This window comes from Bos indicus, chromosome 7 (assembly GCF_029378745.1).
Source record: "Bos indicus isolate NIAB-ARS_2022 breed Sahiwal x Tharparkar chromosome 7, NIAB-ARS_B.indTharparkar_mat_pri_1.0, whole genome shotgun sequence".
Lineage (NCBI taxonomy): Eukaryota > Metazoa > Chordata > Mammalia > Artiodactyla > Bovidae > Bos > Bos indicus.
Window position 1 is genome coordinate 18,433,958 of NC_091766.1, and position 25,455 is coordinate 18,459,412.

Genomic DNA, 25,455 nt, shown 5'->3' on the forward strand with positions numbered 1-25,455 from the left:
AGAACTGTCAAAGGAAATAAATAACCCAGGCAGGAAAAGAATACTCACTCGCTCTTTGGATCCCAAGGTTTTGACACTGATAACAGGCACACCTTTAGATTTATCCATCACCACTGTCCGCTCAGTTCCTCGGCTTCCTATAGGAAGAAAGGAGTCAGGTAAGACGGGACACCTCGTATTGAGAGAAAAGTACTCAACTTCAAGGAAAACAAATGTAGTTTGTGTTGCCCATTAACCACACCAGCCAGGAACAGAAGCCAGGGTGCAGTCTCTCACACCCACTGGTCAGCTACCTGACTTTGTGGCTCGAGAGCGCTCTGAAGAGCCAGGTTTCTGATCATCCTGGTCTTCACTCTTCTCTCCACTCCCGTCTTCACCCTTTTTAGCGTCATCTTTTCTGTCAGCTTTCTCTTCCCTCTTGAGGTTGGCAGATCTGTAAATGGCATGCAGATACAGATATGTGTGAGATGAAACACTGAGGGAACAACCCAGCCAAGACTCCTGCAATGAGCACCGAGTGAGGATGGGGCTGCCTTGGAGGCAACCACAGGACGGAGAACATGCAGCCTAGGAGAGGAACTCGAGACACCTCTGAGGACTGGCGGGAAAATCCTCCAACAAGTGCACAGAAGGCAAGGGGGTAAAAGCCTCACAGCCTTTCCCACCCATGGAAAAGTGAGGAACAAGACATCAAGAGAAAGGTCATCTTGGCCATAATCCCCTCGAGAAGACTCATACCTGTCAGCACTGCTAGACTTCTCTTTTTTCCTCTCCCCTTCTCTTCTCTCAGAAGTTTTCTTCCCAGCAGGTTCATTTATCACCTGGGAAAGAGAATCAGGTGAAAAAAATCAGTTGGGAGTATTAACTGATTTTGTAACATGGTCACATCCCAGGAAGAAAATGGCCCCTTACTTTTTATCCCGGGAAGAAAATGGCCCCTTACTTTTTCCACTGAGATCATCTTCCCATGGAGCTCTGTTTTGTGCAGGTGGTTGATGCATTTTGTGGCCTCTTCCACTGTGGACATGGTAACGAAGCCGTAGCAGCGTGCTCCAGGACTCCGGGCATTGGTCACAACTTTGGCGCCCACCACCTTGAAGGAAAACACACAAGTATAGCTCAGACATGAAGACCCCACACAGACCCCAATTGTGGTTCATGCTAGTTCACCCCACTCTTCAGAGACACTGAGAACAGGTTGACAACAAGTGGTACATAAAGGCTGGGGACGGTAATGCTGTGGCCTGACTGCTCCTACTCCATCCTGACTGTTTCTCAGAGGACTAGGATGACAGCAAGGTGGAGAGAGGAGTGAAGCTGAAGGCAGTGTCCTGTCAGAATTCCGTTAATAATGTAAACCTTGAAAGGAATGTTTCTGAATATGCAGTCAGTCAGACGGACAGTGAAGTAGGAAGACACACCTACAGAAGGAGAGGGACACAGGACAGGTTTACAAAGAGCACTCTGGAATGCAGAGCCCACCCTACTCACAAAACAAAATTTAAGGAGATGTTTAAGGTGCTACAGATACATCCTAGATGCTAGATGTACACGCTAGATGCTAGTTAACTAGCCCAACCACAGCAGCAAGCTGATGCTAGGGACACCCTTTAATGGCAGAAGGCCCACAGCTCAGAAGAGGTGCCACTGAAGCCAGGAGCAGTGGCTGGTATTTGTCTTCATTTTGCCACATGGAGTCTTAGCCCCAAAGGAAGGCTTCCAAGGGGCCTGGTGCCCTATTCAAGCTGCAATAAGCCTGCAGTATACCCAAGACACTGCAGGTTCCAGACGGAAACTTCCCTGCAGGGAGCAGATGTCTGCTCCAATGGCCACTGCAGAATCAAGACATGGGCCCTACGGAGTTACACAGGCCAGGGTTTCATGAGTGTCTATGAGAAGCAAGTTTAATTTTAAGTCAAGTCAAGTTTAGTTTTCCTTGTTAGTTCCTCAACATAAACAGCCAAGGTAAACGATGTTGGTTTTCTCCATTATCATTTTTTAATCCTGGGAATGAAGGCCCAAGGCCTGTGCTAAGTCTGACTTGTCAAAAACTGATTGAGGTAAGGGTGCGGCAGCTTATCTGGAGAAGAGTCCAAGAAGCACTGGAAGGAGGAGGTGGAAAAAGGAGTAAGGAAAGGCAGCACTCAATGTGTGTGTGTGTGTGTGTGTGTGTGTGTGTGTGTTGGGGCGGGGGGGCTGTCCACCTGGGCATCATGCCCACCTTTTCATGCCAAGGGACAGAGGGAAACAAGCAGGTGTGGCAGAATAGACACAGGCAGAGGTAGTCAGGACGGGGTGAAAACAGGGAGCAAAGACAGGGCTCCTGCAACTCTGTGAGCCCCACGTACGGAAACAAGGCTCCCATGGGACCAGCAACTTGTCCTGGTGTGGCAGAGCTGGGGCCTAAGGCTGCCCATAGGGGTCAGGTCCACAGGCCTTGTTCGTAAAATTTCTCTACAGCTTCATGGTGTTCTGTAATCACCACCATCTCAGAAGAAGGCAGACTGTACCTTTGCTCAGAACTCCCCATGCCACAGTCTTCCCTCCCTAGGTTTAAGGCTGGAAGCCAGAGAAACAGACTCAGGAAACTATCAAATGACTTGGTGGCTTGGAGGCCAGGGAAGCACGAGAAACACAAAGTGGATGTGGGCTCTGGGAACTCCCGCTGGCCTCACATCTCTTTGAGTGGGGGAGTACCCAGCACAGGCCTACACACCTGCGAGTTCAAAGAACTGCAAGGTGTTCCAAGCTCTCACTGCCAGGGACAATGATTTGCCACATAGAGGCCATACTGCATGAGCTCACAAGTCTCCTCCCCTGGTCTTACCTTCCCATATTTGCTGAAAAGATTCTTCAAATCTGCAGCTCTGGTGGTAGAAGAAAGTCCACTAACCCAGAAATACCTTCCACAACTGCTACGACCTATTTTAAAAGAAAGTTCCGGTCAAAAACAAGATACAGACAAAATCCTGAGTCTTATGTATCTTAGAATCATTCCCAACCAGACACTCTCCCTGCTTGCTCTAGAAGCCAGCAGTACAGAGAAGGCTGGGGCTGGAGGCCAGCCTGCCGTCCTGACATGAGTTCTAGGGCTGCACACAGGGTGGATAGAACCAGTGGCAATGTCCCTTAATGACTGGTCAGGGCCCACTGGGCCCGTGGCTGGGGTAGCCATCAGCTACCAGATGGCACCACCCATCCCAGTGAGGTGACTTTGGAATGTAAGACAGGAGCTGTCACTGTGGAGCCTGAGATACATCCTCTCCCCAGCTTCTGGCCTTCTTTGAACACCGATTAAGGATGAGTCTGGAGCAGCCAGCAAAACTACTTCTCAATCAGCAAATTAATAAAGGGCTCTGGTGTCGATAAATCTGCCACACCAGGGACCCACCAAACCCCAGTATCTGAAAACTCAAAGCATTTTCTCCATCTGCATGTGTCACTGTGTCCAAGAAGTTCACAAATCAGAGAGAAAGTCAGGATGGAGGAGCTCAAAGGACTCTGGCAAAATCAAGTGTCCAAATCAAATCGAAGTGACAATTCCGCCCTGCAACCCAGAACCCGCACAGTGAGGAAGCAGGTGGCCAGAGTGGAGAAAGGCTTTGAGACAGGCTCACAGGCCTGTGAGGTGTAAATGGGTGTGTGACGGCTAGAGCCGACTAGAACCATCGCTCCCGGGGGTGCCACCCTGCTGACTTACCCTTCTCCTCTTTGGAAAGCTTTTTTGTATCCGAGTCATCTTCGACAGAACTAGAGACAAAAGACAATGTCACTCCAGAAGGAAGAAGCAGAGAGGAAACTAACTCAAAATTATAAAATATGTGCTGAGGTTGCATACCTACCCGAAATTTAGTTCTGAAAAAAATGATACCCCTACAAACGTGTATGGGAAATCTGACCTAACCATAAGATTTCAGACCCACAGGAGTTAATTAATTCTGCTGGGCTAAAGATAATTAGGAAGAATTAGAGAAAACAACCATGATAGGTTGAGAAAAGAAAAAAAGATTATGTAATCAGCTTAAAATACACAAAGAGAAATCAAACATTCTTTAGAGGTAAACTACAATTGCATCAGTCTGGCTGGCCAATTGCAGAAAAACAGCTCATGTGTGTCATTAAACGACCAATGAAAAGGAGATAGCGTCTGGTCTAAAACTGAGAAAAAACAAACCTCATTTTCTGATCAGCGCCCTCACTGGCTGAGGACTCTTTAGGAGCCGGAGGGACTTCATTACAAGCTTCAAAAGCAAACTTCTTCACGTCTTCTTTGCTATCCCCGGGGTCCGGGCTTGAGGCTTCCGGGGGCGCTTCCGCGGCCTCCTCGCTACAGGCTTCCGTGTGCTCTGAGGCTTTACTACTCTGCTCAATTGGCTTCTCTAGCCCTACAGGCTCACAGTCCGTCCTCTCGTCATCGCCTGTCTGCTCCACGGGCTCCCTTTTCACTACCGCTAACAGGGTGTCTGCCTTGCTCGACTGAGCGTGTGCTGTTGACTCGTTGGCCAAATCTAAATCACCCTCCTCCGGATGGGCGCTGTCAAAAAGGTCCTCTTCCTCCGCAAGTTTTCTGTCTGGCCCCACGCTACTTGTTTCCTGTGCAAATGGCTGCTCCAGCTCGGAACCTTCTTCTTTTACTGGCTCAGATTTACAAGTTTCCCCCAAAATGTCGAGTATTTTCTCATTTTCTACGGATTTAACAGGAATAGAATGGCACAAGGTTTAATTACCAGGGAAATAAAGCAATCACAAATGCGGAACTGGCACGGCGGCCACACTAACACGAAGAGAACTGCTAGCTACACAGAGATTGGAAAACCCGCGGGTACACACACTCAACACTGGTTACACTACCTGCACTCCGACCGACTATAGAGTAAGCCTCTATGCTACATGGAAGAGAAATGAATGCATCCCAGAGACTTATTTAACCCCCAACACCTTCTGGCTGATTCTTGACAGTCTTCATTCTGTCGGCGTGTATATATGACTCTTCCAAATTTAGCTTCCAAAGTCCAAGTTGCTTAACTCAGTGTATCACCATTCACTGAACAGAGCTCAATTTCCAAATTTCTTTGAATTTCTTTTAACAGAACAGTCCGACATGAAAACCAGAATCTCTTCCATCGGTGCTCTGAGATATTTGTAGTCCAGAAAGTGAATAGTGTTTGTTTGGAATTCTCATGAAGAAACCTTTTCTTCTTCTGGAATCCAGTTATGTCTTAATGTTTTAAAAGGTATCTCCATACCACTGCCTGCACTGCCTGAATTAAAAACCACAAAATTAACACACTGCCCAGTATCACAAGATCTGCTTTGTGGGGTACAGAGGTATTGGCTTTTGAGAGGCATCCAAACTCTCTATATCTGTTTAAGTGCTGTGTTCCTTTAAAAAGGCATGAGATAATCTCATCTCACCCAATATACTTTACAAATGAGAAATCAGCCACTTTCGCAGATCTGGTGATACGGCTGGGTTTCCAATCTCTATGATCCTGGTATGTTCTGGATCGTAAACCTTTAAAACATTGTATACTACAGTAAGGTAACTTTGTAAAATTAAAGATTCCAAATTAGAGAAGGTGGAAAATTAGAATGACTCCAAACCCCAAGATGCTAAGTTTTTCATTTAACAGTACCTGGCTCCGTGGATGGCTCTTCGATTTCCTGAAACAAAAAACATAAATAAAATTGTGCCAGATGGATGAAACCTAGAGTTTATTCACACCCTAAAGTGTAGTAACTAAGAAGGGAATTTTTAAAAACACAAACAAGGAGCCTCACAAATGCAACAGGTGGAGGAACCTGCTTTTACCAGGCAAAAGCCTGCAGGAGAGCTGCCACCCCACTTCATCCACCTTAGCTCCAGGCCCCATGTCCCAGGCTGATCTCAGGGGGATTGCTGTCCATCATTACTCTCGTCTGCTTCTGCAGTTCCCAGTGCCTGGCAACAGTATCATGTTTAATGGTGATGAACCCGTCACATGCTTATCTGTCCTTCTAAACTGTCATATGCCTGGAGATCAGTGCTTTCATTTTTCTACATTGAGTTTCTAAAAGAATGCCTAACATATATTAGGAAATTGTTTTTCACATAATCAACATAGCATTTGTTTCCAAAAACTCAAAAGATGGAGGGAAAGAAGGCATGGGTGGCTTGACCCCTGTTCTTACTTTGCCCAGTGGTCTTACTGTCCCTGCCCACTTGGTCAATCAGAGCCCTACAGTATCACACATGCCTCCTTATCTCTTCCAACCACCCACCCACCAGACCAGCTCGAATTCCTCAACAACCCCCAGGAACCCCTGTGAAGTCACACCATTGCTACTCCTCACCAACAACAGAGTTTGATTTTACTACCCCTATTCCACCTCCCTGCTAAACAGGCTCATCTGAACCTCTTTCCAAAGCAGGCCAAGTCCTACACATGCCTAAGCATTTAGTGCATGGACCACTTCCTCACAGACAGGCTGCCCAACTACAGGAAGGGATTTTCTCTCAGTGTGGAATGTGGTTCCTGGAACCTACATACCCTCTGCATAAGTGACAATATTCTGGAACTCTAGCACATATTGCTAAGCACTGTCTAGGTTCCAGGCAGAAATTCCACCTTACATACACATACATTAACCAATCATCACACAGCCCTAGCAGGATGGTTCTATTAGTACCATCCTTCTTTTCCCAGATTAGGAGACAGGCACACTGTGGTTGACAAATTCGCTCAAGGACACACAGCAGAGCCAAGATCTGAGCAATGAGTGTGAGAACTGAGTCTATCAGTCTGCATCTACCCACCGCTCTGTTTACACAGGGAGGATGGCAACCAAGCTTTCTCCTCATGCCTGAGACAACACAAGCTACATGCACATGAATGGTTTGCACAGTCCGTTGGGCACTGACCTGCCAGTCTTGAGAGCCCTAGGAAACGGGTCATTTTCCTAATAGTTTCATTTGTAATCAAATTTTTTTTTTCATTTCATGCTGGGAATTAAAGATTCTACACTGAAGGAAACAACCATTTTAGGCAGAATGATTCTCTTAACTTTCCCTAGACGGAAATGTATACATTCCCATTGTCTCTGAGAGGGGCTGTGTGTACTGTCCTGACCAGACAATATACACAGGAGTCTCTGAACTGAGGAGACACTCAAGAAAATGACAAGCACCACTCCTCCTTTCCTTCCTATGTCAGGAACAGGTTGTGTCACCTGAGGAGACATCAACTCTGGAGAGACATCAACTGGGTTTTACCAAGATTTCTTGGCATTTGCACCCTCCTTGAGTCTGACTTCTGGCTCACTAATAACACACCTGGCCCCCGCCTGGAAGAAGTGAATAAATATCTTGTCTGAAAGGTAGTTTCCAATTAATCAGCACAGGTGACATTATTTAAACAAAAAACAAGGACTGGAATAAGCTGACTGTATTTTCATTTCCTCACAAAACCTTCTCCTGGAAATCAGATACTCAGGTTTATTCCAACAATTTATACCTACAAAGGCTGACAGAAAAAGTAAAAGGAAACTCAAGATCCACATTTATGCAAACTACACCTGAAAGTCAGTGCACATCTCATTTGTTCTCATCTAACATTTAACTTTTACATAGGTGGCAGTCAAACAGCCAAGACGCCATAGTCATCAAGAGAAATCTGTGTACTTTCTGAGAAGTTCCCAAATGGAGAACCAGACACCCTGAGAATCCACTTTTCCCAGCTGCGATGTCAGTGTCAGGCCTTCCTCACCCTCCTGCACCCTCATCTGTGCCCCATTCATCTCTCCTGGGGAGGGGGTGCCCCACCCTGCAGTCTCATTTCTCACCTAAGAGTATTTCTGCTGCAGAGGAGGCCCTCCAGGACAGATCCCACAGGCTGTCCTCCTAGCCATCATATTAACAAGAGTCTCCCAAATGGCCTGGGTCTTAGCTGCATGGGTCCACAGTGCTGGTGGGAGCCGAGACGACAAGCCCCTTTCACTAACACATTTTATTCGGGGAAAGTTGAAAGCAAAGCCCCCTCTTCAGAGGCCAAAAAAGGAAACAGACCTTCTAGTGACTTTTAGTTGGGATTGCCATAAGATATCAGAAGTAGTCTCCAAAAACTGTAGTCTAACCTTTGATTCTAAAACCATTGAGACATACAATTTACCTGTAATACAGTGAAGTCAGGTGATAAAGTGTCTAAATTGTTTATACTTTCTTTGTCCTCTACCTGTAAAACAAATGGAGAACAAAACTCATGACATCAATAATATGGTAACGTAACTACATATATACAATGAACAGTTACAGCCGTGAAAAGTCACTTAAAGTGACATTCTAAACACAGAGCACGAATCAAAACAGCATTACATTGTGATTCCACCTCAACTGAGAGAAATGTTGTACATAAACATATACCTGCAGACAGTCTAGGAGACCCACTTAAATGGTATCAGTGGGGGTTCTCAAGACACAAGTCAAACAAAGAAAAACAAAAGTCTAAGTCAAGGAAAAAAGTACAGCTGGGTAGTACATACGTTCTCCCAGTAGAACAGAACACCAGGGTTGGGGCTGCTCTTCCAGGAACAATGTCTAGAATCACATTGCAGAGGGTGTTCTTGGACTTCATGGCCAACATGACTTCCCAAAGCCAGGATGCCTCCACTGCTGGGACTGCTGCCCCTGGGGCGGCTATGGCCTGCATGGGAATGGCATCTCTGGGACCACTGCCTCCTAGCATCATCAACTTTCAAACTGAATGTAGGGGACAGGAGCACAGGACTGGCAAAGCCCAGGTGACCCATCACTGCCCCACCTGCAGGGGAAGAATCACTGGTATGAACTGGGCTCTGTCCAGTGAGGTGAGGGATTCCTCAACACAGAAAGGGGGTTCATAAAATCATTGTTGTGTGACTCAATAAATTAGACTGTTTACTATTAAGTCCAGAATGTTAGTTTATTTTGGGGGGGGGGGGAGGATATTTTTCAAATATTTTATGAGCATGTACTGTTATTACCTTTACATGACTAAGATTTTGCACCACTCCTTCCTTCCCCTGACACAATCATCTCAGGACATTCTATGCATGCTCCTAAGGGCATGGACACACACTCGTGTCAAAGACCATCTCCCCTTCTTCTGTCTACCTGATTGATAGCACATTATTCTGGTTCCTGCCTTACTTTTGCATCCATCTTAGAGATTATCATTTTAGTTCACACAAAGAAGCTTAGTTCACTGATATGGTATACAGGAGTAGTCACTGTATTACTGGAAGTCATAATAAATATCTTAGAAATAGTAGCAAAAACCCTACTGTGTTTGCTATACACTAGACACTGCTCTAAACCGAGGTCAAGGGCCAGATAGTAAATATTTTAGGTTTTGTAAGCCAGACAGTCTCTGTCATAACTACTCTACTCTGCTACTGTTGTCAGAAGTCAGCCATAGACAACTGTCACAAATAAGTGTGGCTGTGTTCCAATAACTCTTTGGCCAGCTTGATGACTTCTGCTTTAAGTTAGCAATAAACATTCATCTAATTAGACTTCCTCAAACCTATTTTTGCAAATGAGGCTCAGAGAGGTTAAGTGAATTATCCAAGGTCACATAGCAAGTTAAGTGACCAACCTCTAGTCAATGCTGTTACCGCTTAAACAACTGGGTCCACTAAACCATAGTTATTTAACCTTTCAGTTCAGTTCAGTCGCTCAGTCGTGTCCAACTCTTTGCGACCCCATGAACTGCAGCACGCCAGGCCTCCCTGTCCATCACCAACTCCCAGAGTTCACTCAGACTCATGTCCATCGAGTCAGTGATGCCATCCAGCCATCTCATCCTCTGTCGTCCCCTTCTCCTCCTGCCCCCAATTCCTCCCAGCATCAGGGTCTTTTCCAATGAGTCAACTCTTCACATGAGGTGGCCAAAGTACTGGAGTTTCAGCTTTAGCATCAGTCCTTCCAAAGAAATCCCAGGGCTGATCTCCTTCAGAATGGACTGGTTGGATCTCCTTGCAGTCCAAGGGACTCTCAAGAGTCTTCTCCAACACCACAGTTCAAAAGCATCAATTCTTCAGCACTCAGCCTTCTTCACAGTCCAACTCTCACATCCATACATGACCACAGGAAAAACCATAGCCTTGACTAGACGGACCTTTGTTGGCAAAGTAATGTCTATGCTTTTTAATATGCTATCTAGGTTGGTCATCTTCCCTCCAAGGAGTAAGCGGCTTTTAATTTCATGGCTGCAATCACCATCTGCAGTGATTTTGGAGCCCAAAAAATAAAGTCTGACACTGTTTCCACTGTTTCCCCATCTATTTCCCATGAAGTGATGGGACCAGATGCCATGATCTTCATTTTCTGAATGTTGAGCTTTAAGCCAACTTTTTCACTCTCCACTTTCATTTTCATCAAGAGGTTTTTGAGTTCCTCTTCACTTTCTGCCATAAGGGTGGTGTCATCTGCATATCTGAGGTTATTGATATTTCTCCCAGCAATCTTGATTCCAGCTTGTGCCTCTTCCAGCCCAGCGTTTCTCATGATGTACTCTGCATAGAAGTTAAATAAGCAGGGTGACAATATACAGCCTTGACGTACTCCTTTTCCTATTTGCAACCAGTCTGTTGTTCCATGTCCAGTTCTAACTGTTGCTTCCTGACCTGCATATAGGTTTCTCAAGAGGCAGGTCAGGTGGTCTGGTATTCCTATCTCTTGAAGAATTTTTCACAGTTTATTGTGATCCACACAGTCAAAGGCTTTGGCATAATCAATAAAGCAGAAATAGATGTTTTTCTGGAACTCTCTTGCTTTTTTGATGATCCAGTGGATGTTGGGAATTTGATCTCTCGTTCCTCTGCCTTTTCTAAAATTTAACCTTTACTGACAGACATTTAGGAGTTTTCAGGCTTTTGTTACTGAATATATTGTTTTCTAATCACAGGGAATAAAACAGCCTTAAATAAGCAGTCACTAGGAAGGGTTTCACAGTTTCATGTTTTTGGTGTTCCTTCTTAGGAAGCTAGTGAATGAGACTCATCAAAAGATAAACAACTGCATACCCTCCCTATCTGTGTCCAAATAACCTACACCACCGCACCCCTGCCACAGCCATTCAAAGATGACAACCTGCTACTGTGAAGGGTACTGAGATCAGTTCCAAAAGAAATGCAAACACATTTCAAGGAATCCGATACGTGGATGGATGGACTGGCGGAGCACATGGTCTCATTTCTCCCATAGCACTCATGAAACATTCCATAAAAGAACTGAGGCAGCTATGAAAATGAGGTGCCGCCTAGGACCGACCCCTAGAAATTCCTACAAAGAAGTCTCCTAGTTTCTATTTTCAATTGTCTTTTCTGTCTACCTGAGAAATATTCATCCTCACAGAAATAACATAATCCACTAAATTAACAGGTCTGACTTAATGTGGTGTATGAATTGTATATGTAGCTTAATGCTACACTATTCAGATGGAGAGCAGATACAATTACTCCTCACAAGACACCATTTTTCAATGAAGCAAAGTGTGCTTTTCAAACTCATCTAATTTTTTACATGTGAATGGATAAGTCAAATGTACTGAAATGGCATTAAAAGAACATAATTCCAAATATAAAGCTTATCATCTCTTAGGCTATTTGAGGAATTATCACACCTAGGATACATCCTGGAGACCCTGCCAAGGTACCTACAGCGTGTTCTTGAAGTTGCTCCGGAAGCTCTTGCATGTCCCCCTCTACTAGCTCTCTACTGTCAGACAGGGACTCCTGGAGGTTATCGTCATCTTCCACATAGTCTGCAATGCTCCCATTATCAATCTCTGCTTCATCCAACACATTTATATCCATCATGTCGATGACCTTTAAGTTCTCCAAACTGGTCTCAACATCCTCCTGTGACAAAGAAAAATACAAGCATCGGATGATAGTCACTGGTCCATGCACGGAGCTGATCACTGACGAAGTTCACATACCTGTCCATCCCCAGAATTTTCCTCTATCCCGTTATCTTCCAAACCTTCTTCTTCTGGTTTGCGGCCTGAAGGAATAATTTATGGCATGAGATCAATGATATGCATTTTCCAGAAGTGACAACTTTCATTTTTATATGCTTTAAGCACTGAAGAAAGATGACAACCTAAAACACCCTTCTCCATGGCCTTCTAAATGGCTCTTCTCCATTTAGAAACACAGTAATCCAGGAATGGTAGGGCCAATCTACCCCCTAGTAGAAGTTGTTGCTTAGTTGCTAAGTCGTGTCTGACTCTTTAGCACCCCGTGGACTACAGCATGCCAGTCTCCCCTGTCCTTCACTATCTCCTGGAGTCTGTTCAAACTCACATCCACTGAGTCAGTGATGCTATCTAACCATCTCATCCTCTGCCACCCTCTTTTCCTCTTGACCTCAATCTTTCCCAAATCAGTCATTTCCAATGAGTTGGCTCAGCTCATCAGGTGGCCAAATATTAGAGTGGCACTGGAGCTATTAGAAGTGGTTCTGTTCTTATCAACTGGAAGTTTGAGGAGATGGAAATGGCTTCTTAATAAGGTGAAGGCAACCAGACCTTTTCCAGGCCTGCCCTTCTTGTTAAGTGGCTTTGGTTATGGGGAGAAGAGTATCTCATACAAATGTGCTGCTGTGGGGAATTCCCCAGCACTCCAGTGGTTAGCATTCTGTGCTTTCACTGCCTATGGCTCAGGTTGAAAACCTGGTCAGGGAATTAAGATCCCACAAGCTGCATGACAAAAAACAAACAAAACCAAAACAAACAAAAAACACACAAAAATCAAAACAAAGAAAAAAACAAAACCACAAAGTGCTGCTTTTTAGTTAAGGAATGTGAAATGTGTTTTCCCAGAGACAATCACATAAAAGGAAAACACAGAAAAGCAAAAAGGAAGTAGAAGCCTTTCAGCATTTTACCATCTAGAGTGAGCAGTGGAGCTGTCATACAGTGGGGGATGGATATCTTCCCATACTGTGCTACGTACATACACATACGCTGGTTTTGAAAATGGTACTGCCATTTTATAATCTTTGCACTTAGTATTTTGTGAACATGTTTCTATATTCTTTCATAGCATTATATGGAGATATCATCATTTCCCCGCAAAGTGAAGATAAATTTTTTAAGGTCACTAAGTATTTTTCAAGTAATATAAAACTACTAGACATTAATCCACCTATATTTAATGATTAATCTTAAGTGTACATAGAATGTGTAAAATGTGGCGGGGGGGATAGAGGGAGAGAAAAAGCTCAACCCTAAATCATTTATACCAAAATTTACACTTGAGAATTTTCTTACACTGTATGTACTTGATTTTTCCATATTCTATATTTCACTCATGTTTTCAGACATATTTTATTTAGGAACACAAGGAATTGTGACACTAATACTAGTATACAATACATTATGTGTAAATAGTCTCGGTGGCTGTCTGGGAATCTCAGTACCACTGTATAACATTCCTATGGCAAAATGCACCTTAAACTTTCAAAAATATCTGGAACTCAACCCAGTGGTCTTTATAAATATGCTAGGAAGATACACCAGCAACATTTCCACAGACTCGTACCATTCTAGAATATGCACATTGGCTTTTGCCCAATTCCATTGAGTTAGTAGGAAAAATCTAAGTAGACTACCAGAAACTTGCCACCCTTTCTACTGTCTTTCTCCCTTTCACAAGAAAGGCAGCAGGTTTTCATCAGGCACATCCAGATCTCACTTCAACTAGTACACACAGGTACAATGCAGCCTGAAGCCCTCCCAGGGGAGAATTCTCCCAGGTAAGAAATGCCCTAACAAGCAATGTCAAGAGGATGTGCAGTCCTAAGAACATCCAGTCTTCACTATGGAAAGCACACCCCCATCAGGATGCTAACCAACAACCACTATTTGGCAAAGATACCCTGCTTTCCAAAGATGAAAAACAATGTGTCTCAATGAATCCAAAATTAATGTGAATGAGAAATACCACTGTGGCAAAAACTAAAGCAACTGTTTTTGGTACTACTAAGAGAAAAGGCACCCCTCAAATTCTTCCTCCAAAGAGTAAAAACGCCTCCCACATTCGCAATCTCCAAACCAAAGGACTGCATGGTTTTTGTCTCCATAACCTTCTCTCATCCACAACCTTCTCTTCTGCTGGGATTAACCCCCAGTACCCTGTGTGACTGGCTGGATGTGAGCAGGTGAATATTTTTCAAAATTTGTTTGATTACACAAATACATTCATACACACAACTCAGCAGTGGCCACAGGACTGGAAAAGGTCAGTTTTCATTCCAATTCCAAAGAAAGGCAACGCCAAAGAAGGCTCAAACTACCATACAATTGCACTCACTTCACATGCTAGCAAAGTAATGCTCAAAATTCTCCAAGCCTGGCTTCAATAATACGTTAACTGTGAACTTCCAGATGTTCAAGTTTTAGAAAAGGCAGAGGAACCAGAGATCAAATTGCCAACATCTGCTGGATCATAGAAAAAGCAGGAGAATTCCAGGAAAACATCTATTTCTGCTTTATTGATTATGCCAAAGCCTTTGACTGTGTGGATCACAATAAACTGTGAAAAATTCTTCAAGAGATGGGGAATACCAGACCACCTGACCTACTTCTTGAGAAATCTGTATGCAGGTCAGGAAGCAACAGTTAGAACTGGACATGGAACAACAGACTGGTTCTAAATAGGAAAAGGAGTACATCAAGGCTGTATATTGTCACCCTGCTTATTTAACTTATATGCAGAGTACATAATGAGAAACTCTGGGCTGGAGGAAGCACAAGCTGGAATCAAGATTGCTGGGAGAAATACCAATAACCTCAGATATGAAGATGACACCGTCCTTATGGCAGAAAGTGAAGAAGAACTAAAGAGCCTCTTGATCAAAGTGAAAGAGAAGAGTGAAAAAGTTGGCTTAAAGCCAACTTAACATTTAGAAATCTAAGATCATGGCATCCGGTCCCATCACTTCATGGCAAACAGATGGTGAAACAGGGGAAACAGTGGCAGACTTTATTTTTTGGGGCTCCAAAATCACTGCAGATGTTGACTGCAGCCATGAAATAAAAAGACGCTTACTCCTTGGAAGAAAAGTTATGACTAACGAAGACAGCATATTAAAAAGCAGAGACATTACTTTGCCAACAAAGGTCCATCTAGTCAAGGCTATGGTTTTTCCAGTAGTCATGTATGGATGTGAGAGTTGGCAGATCAAGAAAGCTGAGCGCTGAAGAATCAATGCATTTGAACTGTGGTGTTGGAGAAGACTCTTGAGAGTCCCTTGGACTGCAAGGAGATCCAACCAGTCCATTCTGAAGATCAGTCCTGAATGTTCAATGTGTGAATGTTCAGGACTGATGTTGAAGCTGAAACTCCAATACTTTGGCCACCTGATGCAAAGAGCTGACTCATTTGAAAAGACCCTGATGCTGGGAAAAACTGAAGGTAGGAGAAGGGGTCAACAGAGGATGACACAGTTGGATGGCATCACCAACTCAATGGACATGAGTTTGAGTAAACTCCGGGAGTTGGTGATGGACAGGGAGGCCTGGCATGCTGCAGTCCATGGGGTCGCAAAGAGTCGGACACGACTGAGCGATTGAACTCAACTGAACTCATTAAAAGATTCATACCACTTCATGGTAAATTTTAGTTTACTAATAAAAGATCTACCCTCCTAAATAAATACATGACAAAGTTATTCTCCCTTCTCTCCGTTGCACTTCTAAGAGGTAACCATTGATAGCAGTTTGGTGGTCCTTGAAACCATTTTCTTTCAGATTTACACACATAACATTCAAAAGGAAATGAACTTGTTATGTATGGAATCATATTGTGTATACAGTCTGTTACTCAATAAAGGCCTTGGAAAAGTCTTGCCCTTATACATTGATTCAGCCCCATCATTTATTTCATGCTATGGAGTTCCTTAGTTTAGTCACCCCTGTCCCGAAAGCAGCTTTGTTAATTTACCATTTCCAATGACTTCCCATTTCCTCACCCCCTGGTCAATGTGGGATATTGAGAATTATGTAAATTTTTACCAGTGTAATAGGCAAAAATTATTATCTCTTTTTATTTGCTTTCCTTTAAGGAAATTTTTTTTGAACATAGGCCTTGTTTGTTTTCCTTTCATCTGTGACCTGCCTATTCATCATCTCTGTCCTTTCTCTACTGGACTGTCTATTTTCTTTATTAATTTGTAGGAATATTTCATGCTTTCTAGATATTAGTGCATTGCAGTATTTTCTCCCAATTGTATCTATTTATGGTATGTTTTATTAGGAAAGACTTAAAACTTTAAAACTTTCAAGTAGCTAAATTTATTTTTCTTTACAGTTTCTTTTAAAAAAAAAAAATTTGGTTGCACTGCACAGAATATGGTACTGTCCCCGCAGACACAATTACAAACTTTTCTGTGGAGAAACCCAACCAATACCCTTAAGTCACTTGTGCAAATTGTCAGGATGTGCCCCTAGGAGGGAAACAGAAAAACCACACTTCCGGTGGTATTTCTGACAAAAGAATATAATTTGAACCTAATCATGAGAGGAAACCCCCCCCCCCCCCCCCCCCCCCCCCCCCCCCGCCAACAAAACCTCCCAATAAAACCCAAATTGAAAAACAGGTTTCAAAATAGGTGGTCTGTACTTAAAAAAAAAATAGTACTGTTACAAACACAAAGAAAGTCTTGGGAAGTGCTGCAGATTAAAGGAGATCAAGAGGACAAGATAACTGAAGACAATGCAAGACCCTAAATGACCAAATCTAAATAAGACTAGAAAACAGTATTTTATCAATATTAATTTCTTGATTTTGATAACTACATATATAGTTATGCAATTTTCTTGTTTTTAGAAAATACTATAGAACGTAGGGACAAAGGGGCACATGTACTTGTAACTTATTCTCAAGTAGTTCAGCAGAAAAGGAAAAATATATATATTACACTTGTTTTATCCTTTTCTTCCTCCCTCCATCTCGCTCTTCTGTCCTCCCTCTCTCCGTTGAGAAAGAAAAGGTTAAAACAAATGTAAAAATGACAACATCTGGGGAATCTGGGTGAGGATTTATGAGAATTTCTTGTATTATTCTTACATCATTTCTAAGCATGAAATTATGTCTCCTAAAAAAAGATATACTGTACATTCATGTTCAAATTATTTTGTGGATCTACACTTCATTTATTTTAGCTAATGATACAGGAGCTGAATAATTTGGGTTGTATTAACATTTTAGATGAATTTTTAATTTTGGATGTGCCAATTTTTCTCCCAAAATAGCTGTATCATTTTACATATTCTACAGCAGTAGGGGGAAGTAGGTATGGAAGTTTGTTTTTCTATATCTTTTAAACAGTTGTTTTCTAGTATTTCAAATCACTTTAATTTTCATTTCTTTGTTAGCTAATGATAAGCAATTTTTGATGTGGTCATTGGCCATTTATTTATATTTTCTTATAAAGAATCTATTCAAAATTTTGCCAATTATTAAAATGTATTTGATAGTCATTTTTAAAAAAGAAAGAAGGGATATCATGTCAAAAGAAACAAAACAACCCAATAACCCAGTGGCTTAGAGGTAAAGAGTCCACCTGCAATGCAAGAGATGTAAGAGATGTGGGTTTGATCCCTGAGTCAGGAAGACACCTTGGAGGAGGGCATGGCAACCCACTTCAGTAATCCCACCTGCAGAATCCCATGGACAGAGGAGCTTGGCAGGCTGCAGTCCACAGGATCACAAAGAGTCGAACACAAGTGAAATGACTTGGCATGCAAGCTTGCAACACACAATCAGGCAATAGTTTAAAAAGCAAACATGTTGACTTCGCTCTTCTAGTTAAATTACTTTGTTGCTAATTATTTTAAAAGCTCTAAAAGAACTAAACAAAGTACTGGTGTAAAACTACTTTGGAGGAATGCTGAAATTACCTGAGGTATGCTTTCTAGTCTGCCTGATAGTGCAGGAGACTGGCGTTTGATCCCTGGGTGGGGAAGATCCCCTGGAGAAGAGAATGGCTACCCACTCCAGTATTCTTGCCTGGGAAATCCCATGGACAGAGAAGCCTGGCCAGCCACAGTCCATGGGGTTGCACCGATCAACTAACACTTCCACTTTTCATGCTTTCCAGGATTCTGATTAAAACAACCAGATTTCAAACAATTTTGAATTTGTTCAAACAGGGCAGGAAAAAAAAAAACACCTCTATTTTCAGCTAAAATCTTAACTACAAAATATAATTACTCCAAGCTAAGACACCAGACACAAAAGAGTTTGTACTGAAAATTCTCTGGCAGTCCTGTGATTAGAATTACATGTTCTCACTACTGAGGGCTTGGGTTCAATCCTTGGTCAGGAAACTAAGATTCCCACAAGTGGCATGCACCTGCCCAACTTCATATTGAATGGTTCTAGATGAAGTTTTAAAACAGGCAAAACTAATCATCTATGGTCAAAGTAATCATTTTTTTTTCCCGAGGGACAGGTAGGAAGTATGACTGATTGGGCAAGGGCACAAGAAATTTAATAGAAATCCCATATTGGAACTTCTCTGGTGGTCCAGGGGCTAACACGCCACGCTCCCAATGCAGGTTCAATTGTTGGTCAGATAACTAGATCCAACATGCTACAACTAAGACCGGTACAGCCAAATAAATAAATAATATATATACTTTTAAAAATCCATGTTTTGATCCCTACTTACTTCACATCACATGCAAAAATAAATTCCGAATGAACTCAAAATAAAACGGTAAATACTACTCCATAATGCAAACTTTTTAAAAAGCAATTTTAAAGCAAAGGACAGTCTTTCAATATACAAGAAAAAATCTAGGTGCCTGGACAGCTCCTAAAATAGGAGCCTGGATAGCTCAGTAGGTAGAGTATCAGACTTTTAATCTGAGGGTCCAGGGTTCAAGTCCCTGTTCAGGCACGCTGTCCTCTATTGTGGGGCTTCCCCAATAGCTCAATTGGTAAAGAATCCACCTGCAATGCAGGAGACCCCAGTTCAATTTCTGGGTTGGGAAGATCCACTGGAGAAGGGATAGGCTACCCATTCCAGTATTCTTGGGTTTCCCTTGTGGCTCAGCTGGTAAAGAATCACCTGCAATGAGGGAGACCTGGGTTTGATCCCTGGGTTGGGAAGATGCCCTGGAGAAGGGAAAGGCTACCCACTCCAGTATCCTGGCCTAGAGAATTCCATGGACTGTATGGAGTCGCAAAGAGTCAGACATGACTGAGCGACCTTCATAAAATTTAGAAACCATATAGGTTGACTGCATTGCCTGTATTAAAGATTAAAATTCTAAAGACCAAAACACCACAAAGTAGTTAAGTCAAATAACAAACTGGGAAAAAACAATTGTAACATTTTATAGAGAGAAAGCACTATCAAAAGTCAGTAAGACTAACAACCCAGCAGAAAAATAGGCAACAGGCATGAAAAAGCAATTCAGAAAATAAAGGCAGTCGATTATCAGAAACTGTTTAACCTGTGAAGAAATATAAATAAAAACTTTAGCTGTGGAGAAATTCATACAATGAGATATTTTTCTTCTATATATGAGGCAACATTAAAAAGACATAATATTCAGCATTAAGTGAGAATTTAGAGAAACAGGCACCCTCTGCCATTCCCTGATGTTGCTAGTTATTAACCAGTATAGCCTGCTGGAGAACTATTTGTTAAGAACTATTTTTAAAATAAAATGCACATATTTTTTGACCCAAGAATTCTACTTCTCTAGTTAACAAAAACATATTCCTTCAGCAGAGGTAATTCTGGTTCACAGCCATGCTGAAAACTGGAACAAATAGTCTAATAATAAGACTGAGGAGCTCAACTGTGGTACAGTCATACGAAGAATGATTATTCACTGTTAAATAAATGAGGTTTTTATTTTCAGCACTATTGAAAATGCCATTTACAGTCTAAGTAAAAAAAGTAAAGAATACTGTGGGGAGTAGGAACAGTTTTTTAAGGAAAGACAAAGGTACACAGGTGTGTGAAAATCCTTCTGTATTTTGTTTTTAGGTGACTTTAGACACACAGAAGTCTGGGAAAATATGCCATAATCTTAATAATGGATTGCCTCCTTTATTTAATGCTTATCTGTGTTCCTAAAAACTTTTAACACAAGGATTTCTTTTTTTGTTAGAGAAAAAGAAAGCAAAAAAGGAGCTCCACAGGCTCTATTTCTCCCCTGCCCCATAATAGTCTATCTGTTGAATTTTTTTCCCTTAATTTATTTATTTTTAATTGAAGGATAATTATAATATTGTGCTCTCTGTTGATTTTTTAAGTACTCTGCTTTGGAAAAAACATTGACTTGGGCAAATTGAAAAATGCATGATTAACTGTGGACCACACAGTGACTTCATTTCAAAGTGAGGTCACTGACTGCTCTTCTCCCAGAGCTAATACACCACACAACCTGGTCGACACTGGTGCCTGCCTCTTAGACATTTCACACCCAGGTCTTCACCACTGGCCAGGTGAAAGAATTTCATTTTGTTTTGGGGCCTGAGCAACAAAACCTCCAATTACCTAGAGAACTTTCAGGATAGCCCAAATGCCCAGTTTTAGCTGATTCTTTCCTAAAACAGTAGTTGGATGTCATTGAATTCAATTAGGAAGTAATTCATGAGCAAATACTAAGTAGGAAAACAAGGAAGACACAGCTTCTGTCCTCAACAACCTGAAACTCAGGCCAGGGCAGTACAGAGGACCTAAGGAGAGAAGACTTGCTACTGGTGAGATCAGAAGTTGCCTCTTGATGAACTAGGACTCAAATGCAGACAGATGGGGAAGAGGAGTGGGTGGAGTAAACCACACGTCTGGGACCTGATTGCAGGTGGATGTAATAGAGGAAAGGTGGTAGGGGCGGAAGCGGGAAGGGACCATCTGGGGCAATGGTGAGGGTCATTAATGCCATGTGGAATCTGGCTTTTATGCGGTAGGCAGTTTCGAAAGCAGCATCTGTAAAAGTGACAACTCTGTTTTGGCCAGGCGGTATTTAAAAGGCAAGTTATTTTCCACAAGTCAGAGCAATAGGTCTGAGACTCAAGTAATCCTAAACCCTCTCTATCTCAAGAAGGTTAAGACTCTGGATAAGCAACAGCTGCCGAGAAACCTACAGAAAAAAATAAGTAAAGGTGTCAGTACCTCTTCCATGCTGAGACTTCCCAAATCCCATGGAAACAAAAATACACTGGAGAGATCTTGAAAGAAAATGCACACCTTCATTCAAGGTACATCAAAGATACACAGGGCAGTCCACAGGCACATTAGCAGAGGAAGCCAGATTGAAAGAAGTTCCTAGCATCACCCTCCATACCTTTGCTGGATCTCTTTGATGTCTTCTTATTTCCTTCAGAGGTAATTTCAATTTCATCAGGATTACCTCCCTCATCTTCAATTGCCTAAAGGGAAGGGAAAAGAAAAGTTCACCCAAAAAGGCAGCACACAGACTTGACTTCCACGGAAGCTTCAGGGACTGATCTGGAAAGGGCCTCTCCCTACTCATTCATTCGTCCTTCTTTCTGTTGCAGCAAGGGCCCCAGAGGTAGACTGATTCTACCGTACCTTGGCTGCCTGGTCTCAGGCAGGCTTATTTAATTGTTCCGAGTTTGTTTTTTCACTCTGGCATGAGGGACTAATTAAAGTTCTTACCCTGGAAAGCTGTCAGGAGAATTCCTATTAGCCATGAAAAGCAAGCACTCATCGAACAGTCAGCTTATTTTTAGAATTATCACCACAATCTGATTGACCCTATTCCTGGGCCAAACTACCTATGACATTATTCAACACTGTACTGTTCATCTCTCTCCCTGATCCCTTTTCAACACCCGCACTAGCACCATCTGGACAGAATATGGGACATGGCACGGGATGGGACACGGACTACAACATCCCTCGCTCATCTCTCTGTCGGATTCCTGAGGTCTTGCTGTCAACCACCAGGGAACCTGCTTCATTGAACAGAAAATTATAAGGATCTCTTGGCAAGTCCCGCTTCTCATCCCAAGAGCCTGTCCTTCACTTGACTAGCTCCCACTTATGTTCAGCACTGTGTAGGCCACCAAGGAGGCACTCAGAGGAGGAGGAAAAAAAAAATGCCACAAAACAATCAATCAAAGGAACACCGACCAACCCTGTCAATGCTGATATCCCCAGACACCAGGCTTCAAAATCAGATTTTTGAAAACCCTTTCTCTACTGCATAGTCCTGGGAGCCCACATTCTGTTTAAATCCATTTCAAATGGAGCTCTATTTGTAGTTTCAGAAGTCTCAAAGATTCTCAGGAGTATTCTAGCTTGGTAAAGTTCAGAATGAGGCTTGGGGGCTCCACACCTAAACTGTACTAAGAAAAAAAAAAAAAAACCTCTCCCTTCTCTCTGAAGTTACAGCCAGAAAGAAGATTTGGAGTTATGTCCTGGCCTGAAGAAGGGTTCAAACAGAAAGTCCCTACCCTCTTTATAGAAACAAAAGATTCTGGACCACCAGCAGGAGAATGCAACAACTACCCCAGACAGGCGGCCCAGTCCACCCCTCAGGTCATCTCGTCCAGGTGCAGTGTTTACAGGGTGGTCCCTGGGGGACTACAGGCTATGAGTCATCCTTGCAGGCCTGGCCAAACTACTCTTTGTGTGTTGTTACCTCCACCTTTCCCTCTTTTGTTCTTCCTAAAAGAATAAATAAATACACAAACCAAAGAAGGGACAAAACAACAGGTGACAGAAGTAGAAGAGAAGAGCGCCAGTACTTCCAGACTTGCTCGCGTAAGATGGCAGATGGGTATATACGCCAGTGGTGTTTGTGCATTTTTGAGCACATCCCTAAGAAACTGAAGAGGAGAGGAATAAGGAACGGGTTTTTCCCCTCAGAGATGCTGGTGGAAGATCATACCAGCTTCAACCAACAGCCTGACAGGAAGGTTCAATGCCACCCTATCAGCATCCAAGACTTGTGGACTATCTGGGGGAACAATGGCTAAAGCCTCCCACTCCCACCCCCACCCCCCCACCAATTTTCCTTTACTGACAGGAGGCCCTATGGCTAGTAATACCATGGATCACAGGTCCCTGGGTGCCAACTCTCCCCTCCTTGCATCTTCTTCCGGTAACACTTCTATGGGTGAACTGCCTGCCCTGTTTGCTTAGAGGGAGTTAGCGTCCATAGCGAAAGACACACACACTCGAGTTACAAAGGCACTGCTGACTTAGGGCAAATAACTCACCACTCTCCAGCCTGAGTTTCCTTATCTGGGTAACAGGAAATAATCCCCACTTCCTCTAAACAGCAACTAACAAACAAAAACCCGATCCTCTGTTGTTTGGGAGGCAGGAGAGGGTAGAATGAGTCACAAACTGCACTGCTTGGGGGAGTGGGGGCGGGGGGGAATAGGTGACAAGGCATAGTTAGAGATCACAGAGAAGTCCCAAGACAAGAGTCAGTGAAAGAAAGAAGCCACCAGAATCACATAGAACAGGGAGTGCAGAAAAGCACAACTAACTCTCTGCTTTTCCAACGCATCCCTAAGAACCCCGCAAGGCAGGGATCAGTAACACCCAGACTGCAAATACCACACAGTGTATACAGAGAGAAAAGTTAATTGTGACAGCAATTGCACTTTGAATGTTTATATGCTATAGGTAGCATGCCAAGCACATTTTGGGCCATCTTCCTTAACTCTAACGATTAAGAATTAATATTTTTCTCTTTTGGACACAAAGAGAAACAGACCCTCTAGAGAGGGTTAAAATAAATGTCGTTCACGCTCAAGATCGGGTCAAGAGACTGGCAGAGCCCTTAGGTTTTCTTCAAGTCTAACCGTAGGTTTCATTTCTGGTCTTTATTACAAGCAGCACTTTTCCTGCCAGGCTGAGTCGCCGAGCCATTCTCCCTCAACCCCGCTCCCAATACCCTCTTAATAAGGTTACTTCGTAAAGTACCCCCCTATTCTAGACTTCTAGGTCCTAACGGATCAAGCAGCATCTCTCGCCCCAGAGGAGGTCCCCGCAACCAGCACACGCTCAGAAAATCGCCCGGCCTGGGTTCAAATCTCGACCTCCCCTCCCCGGCCGAGGGACCTTGGCCGAATCCCCTGACTCCCCGGGCGGAGCGAGGATTTCAGGTTCCGAGTCCACTTTCAGAGATCGGGATGAAAGCAGCCGAAGGAAGCCCTAAAAAGCAGGGGCTGATGCGGATAACACAAGCCCTCGGTCGATGTCACCCGCTACCTCGAACTTCCCCCGTTCGCGTCGAGATTTTCTTGTTCTCGCTCCGATGCAGCGCTGGGCTTTGAACTTGGGCCCGCCGGGGCTCGGCGATCCCGCTCGGGCCTGAGAGAAGCGTGAAGAGGCCCGGAGCGCCAGGCCCCCGGCAGGCCGCGAACGGGACCGGGGCGGGGGTGGGGGGCGGGACCTCGAGGCCAGGAGGCCCCTCGTCGCGGCCGCCGGGGTTCCCCGGCCCACCTCCCACACACCCCAGGGTCCCAGCTCTACCTTTCTAAGCCGTTCCATCAAAGCGCTCTTGTTGCCGCTCGAATCCAGGTTCCGTTTCTTCAGCTCCGCCCGCAAATCGATCACCCTAAGGTCAGTGAGGCGCCGCGTCCCGGTCTCCGACGAGGCGGAGCTCAGAGCCGCTGCGCCCGCCGCACCAGAATCGCCTAATCCAGACAGAGACTCCGCCATTCTAGGGGCCCTGGCTCTGCCTACCACTTCACACAGAACTGGGCCGGGTTAACCGCAGCTCCCAGGACGAACTTGCGCCGCCAGTAAGAGAACCGTTCCGACCGCTACGGCGCTCCTCTCTTCTGCGCAGGCGTACCCGGCGCGGGTTCAACGCCCGGGGCCGCTTCTGCTCATGCGCAGTGAGAGCCCTGTGAGTGAGGTACAAGGCGCCTTACGTCTCGCCGGCCTCCCGCCGCGAACTGCCAAGACGCTGACATACAGCAATTACAGCGCCTGCGCACTGTTGCCGAGGGCCTGCGGTTGGTCGATGCGCGAGCGTCCGACTGCGGCCAAGAACGCCTATTCGGGCGGCGCGCGTGCGCGGCCGGAAAAGGGGGCGGGAGGAAGCCAGTGCGTTTTCCTCTCTGGCGGCGCCATTTTGTGCTCAGAGCCGCTACAGCCGCCGGCGGTGTGGGAAGTAGTTGGCGCGGACAGCATACCCGGGATGGCGGAGACTCTAGCAGGGTCCAGCGACTCGGGTTCTGGCACGGCCGCTGTCGTCTCGGGCGTCTCAGAGGTCGGGACGCGGCGACTCAGCGACCTGCGGGTGATCGACCTGCGGGCGGAGCTGAAGAAGCGGAACCTGGACACGGGCGGCAACAAGAGCGTCCTGATGGAGCGGCTCAAGAAGGTGAGGCGGCCCGGGGCCCTGGGGTGCCTCCAGAGACCGAGTAACGCCCCCGCGCGGGCCTGTCACTGCGACTCCCTACTGCGAGGCGCCCCCG

General features: G+C 44.3%; 2 protein-coding genes and 1 non-coding gene across 8 annotated transcripts in view; 2 read left to right on the top strand and 1 right to left on the bottom strand.

Moving 5' to 3' along the window:
• SAFB (scaffold attachment factor B) overlaps nucleotides 1–24,842 on the bottom strand; it is a 61,103-nt gene extending 36,261 nt beyond the window's left edge. For 2 of the 5 annotated variants that reach the window (XM_070793014.1, XM_070793012.1), the window contains exons 1-13: nucleotides 24,503–24,822; nucleotides 21,333–21,417; nucleotides 11,958–12,022; nucleotides 11,673–11,877; nucleotides 8,148–8,206; nucleotides 5,637–5,664; nucleotides 4,175–4,685; nucleotides 3,701–3,750; nucleotides 2,828–2,922; nucleotides 944–1,093; nucleotides 739–821; nucleotides 294–433; nucleotides 49–137 (exon numbers count right to left, since the gene is read on the bottom strand). In XM_070793014.1, coding sequence (XP_070649115.1) covers nucleotides 49–137; nucleotides 294–433; nucleotides 739–821; nucleotides 944–1,093; nucleotides 2,828–2,922; nucleotides 3,701–3,750; nucleotides 4,175–4,685; nucleotides 5,637–5,664; nucleotides 8,148–8,206; nucleotides 11,673–11,877; nucleotides 11,958–12,022; nucleotides 21,333–21,417; nucleotides 24,503–24,691 — 1,749 coding nt within the window. In that variant the 5' untranslated portion in view covers nucleotides 24,692–24,822. Of the gene's footprint in view, nucleotides 1–48; nucleotides 138–293; nucleotides 434–738; nucleotides 822–943; nucleotides 1,094–2,827; nucleotides 2,923–3,700; nucleotides 3,751–4,174; nucleotides 4,686–5,636; nucleotides 5,665–8,147; nucleotides 8,207–11,672; nucleotides 11,878–11,957; nucleotides 12,023–17,924; nucleotides 18,094–21,332; nucleotides 21,418–24,502 lie in introns of those variants that run through there. The other 3 variants (XR_011567549.1, XM_070793011.1, XM_070793013.1) reach the window with 3 other exon arrangements.
• TRNAK-UUU (transfer RNA lysine (anticodon UUU)) lies at nucleotides 18,856–18,928 on the top strand. Its single transcript has one exon. It is a non-coding gene; the product is annotated as a tRNA-Lys (tRNA).
• A 240-nt stretch (nucleotides 24,843–25,082) lies between the features above and the next one.
• The window catches only part of SAFB2 (scaffold attachment factor B2), a 28,876-nt gene continuing 28,503 nt past the window's right edge, over nucleotides 25,083–25,455 (top strand). The window contains exon 1 of one of the 2 annotated variants that reach the window (XR_011567550.1): nucleotides 25,083–25,361. Coding sequence is in view for 1 of the 2 variants with exons in the window: in XM_019964384.2 (XP_019819943.2) it covers nucleotides 25,176–25,361 (186 nt within the window). In the remaining variant the exon portion in view is untranslated. The remainder of the gene's footprint in view (nucleotides 25,362–25,455) is intronic. The other variant, XM_019964384.2, reaches the window with a different exon arrangement.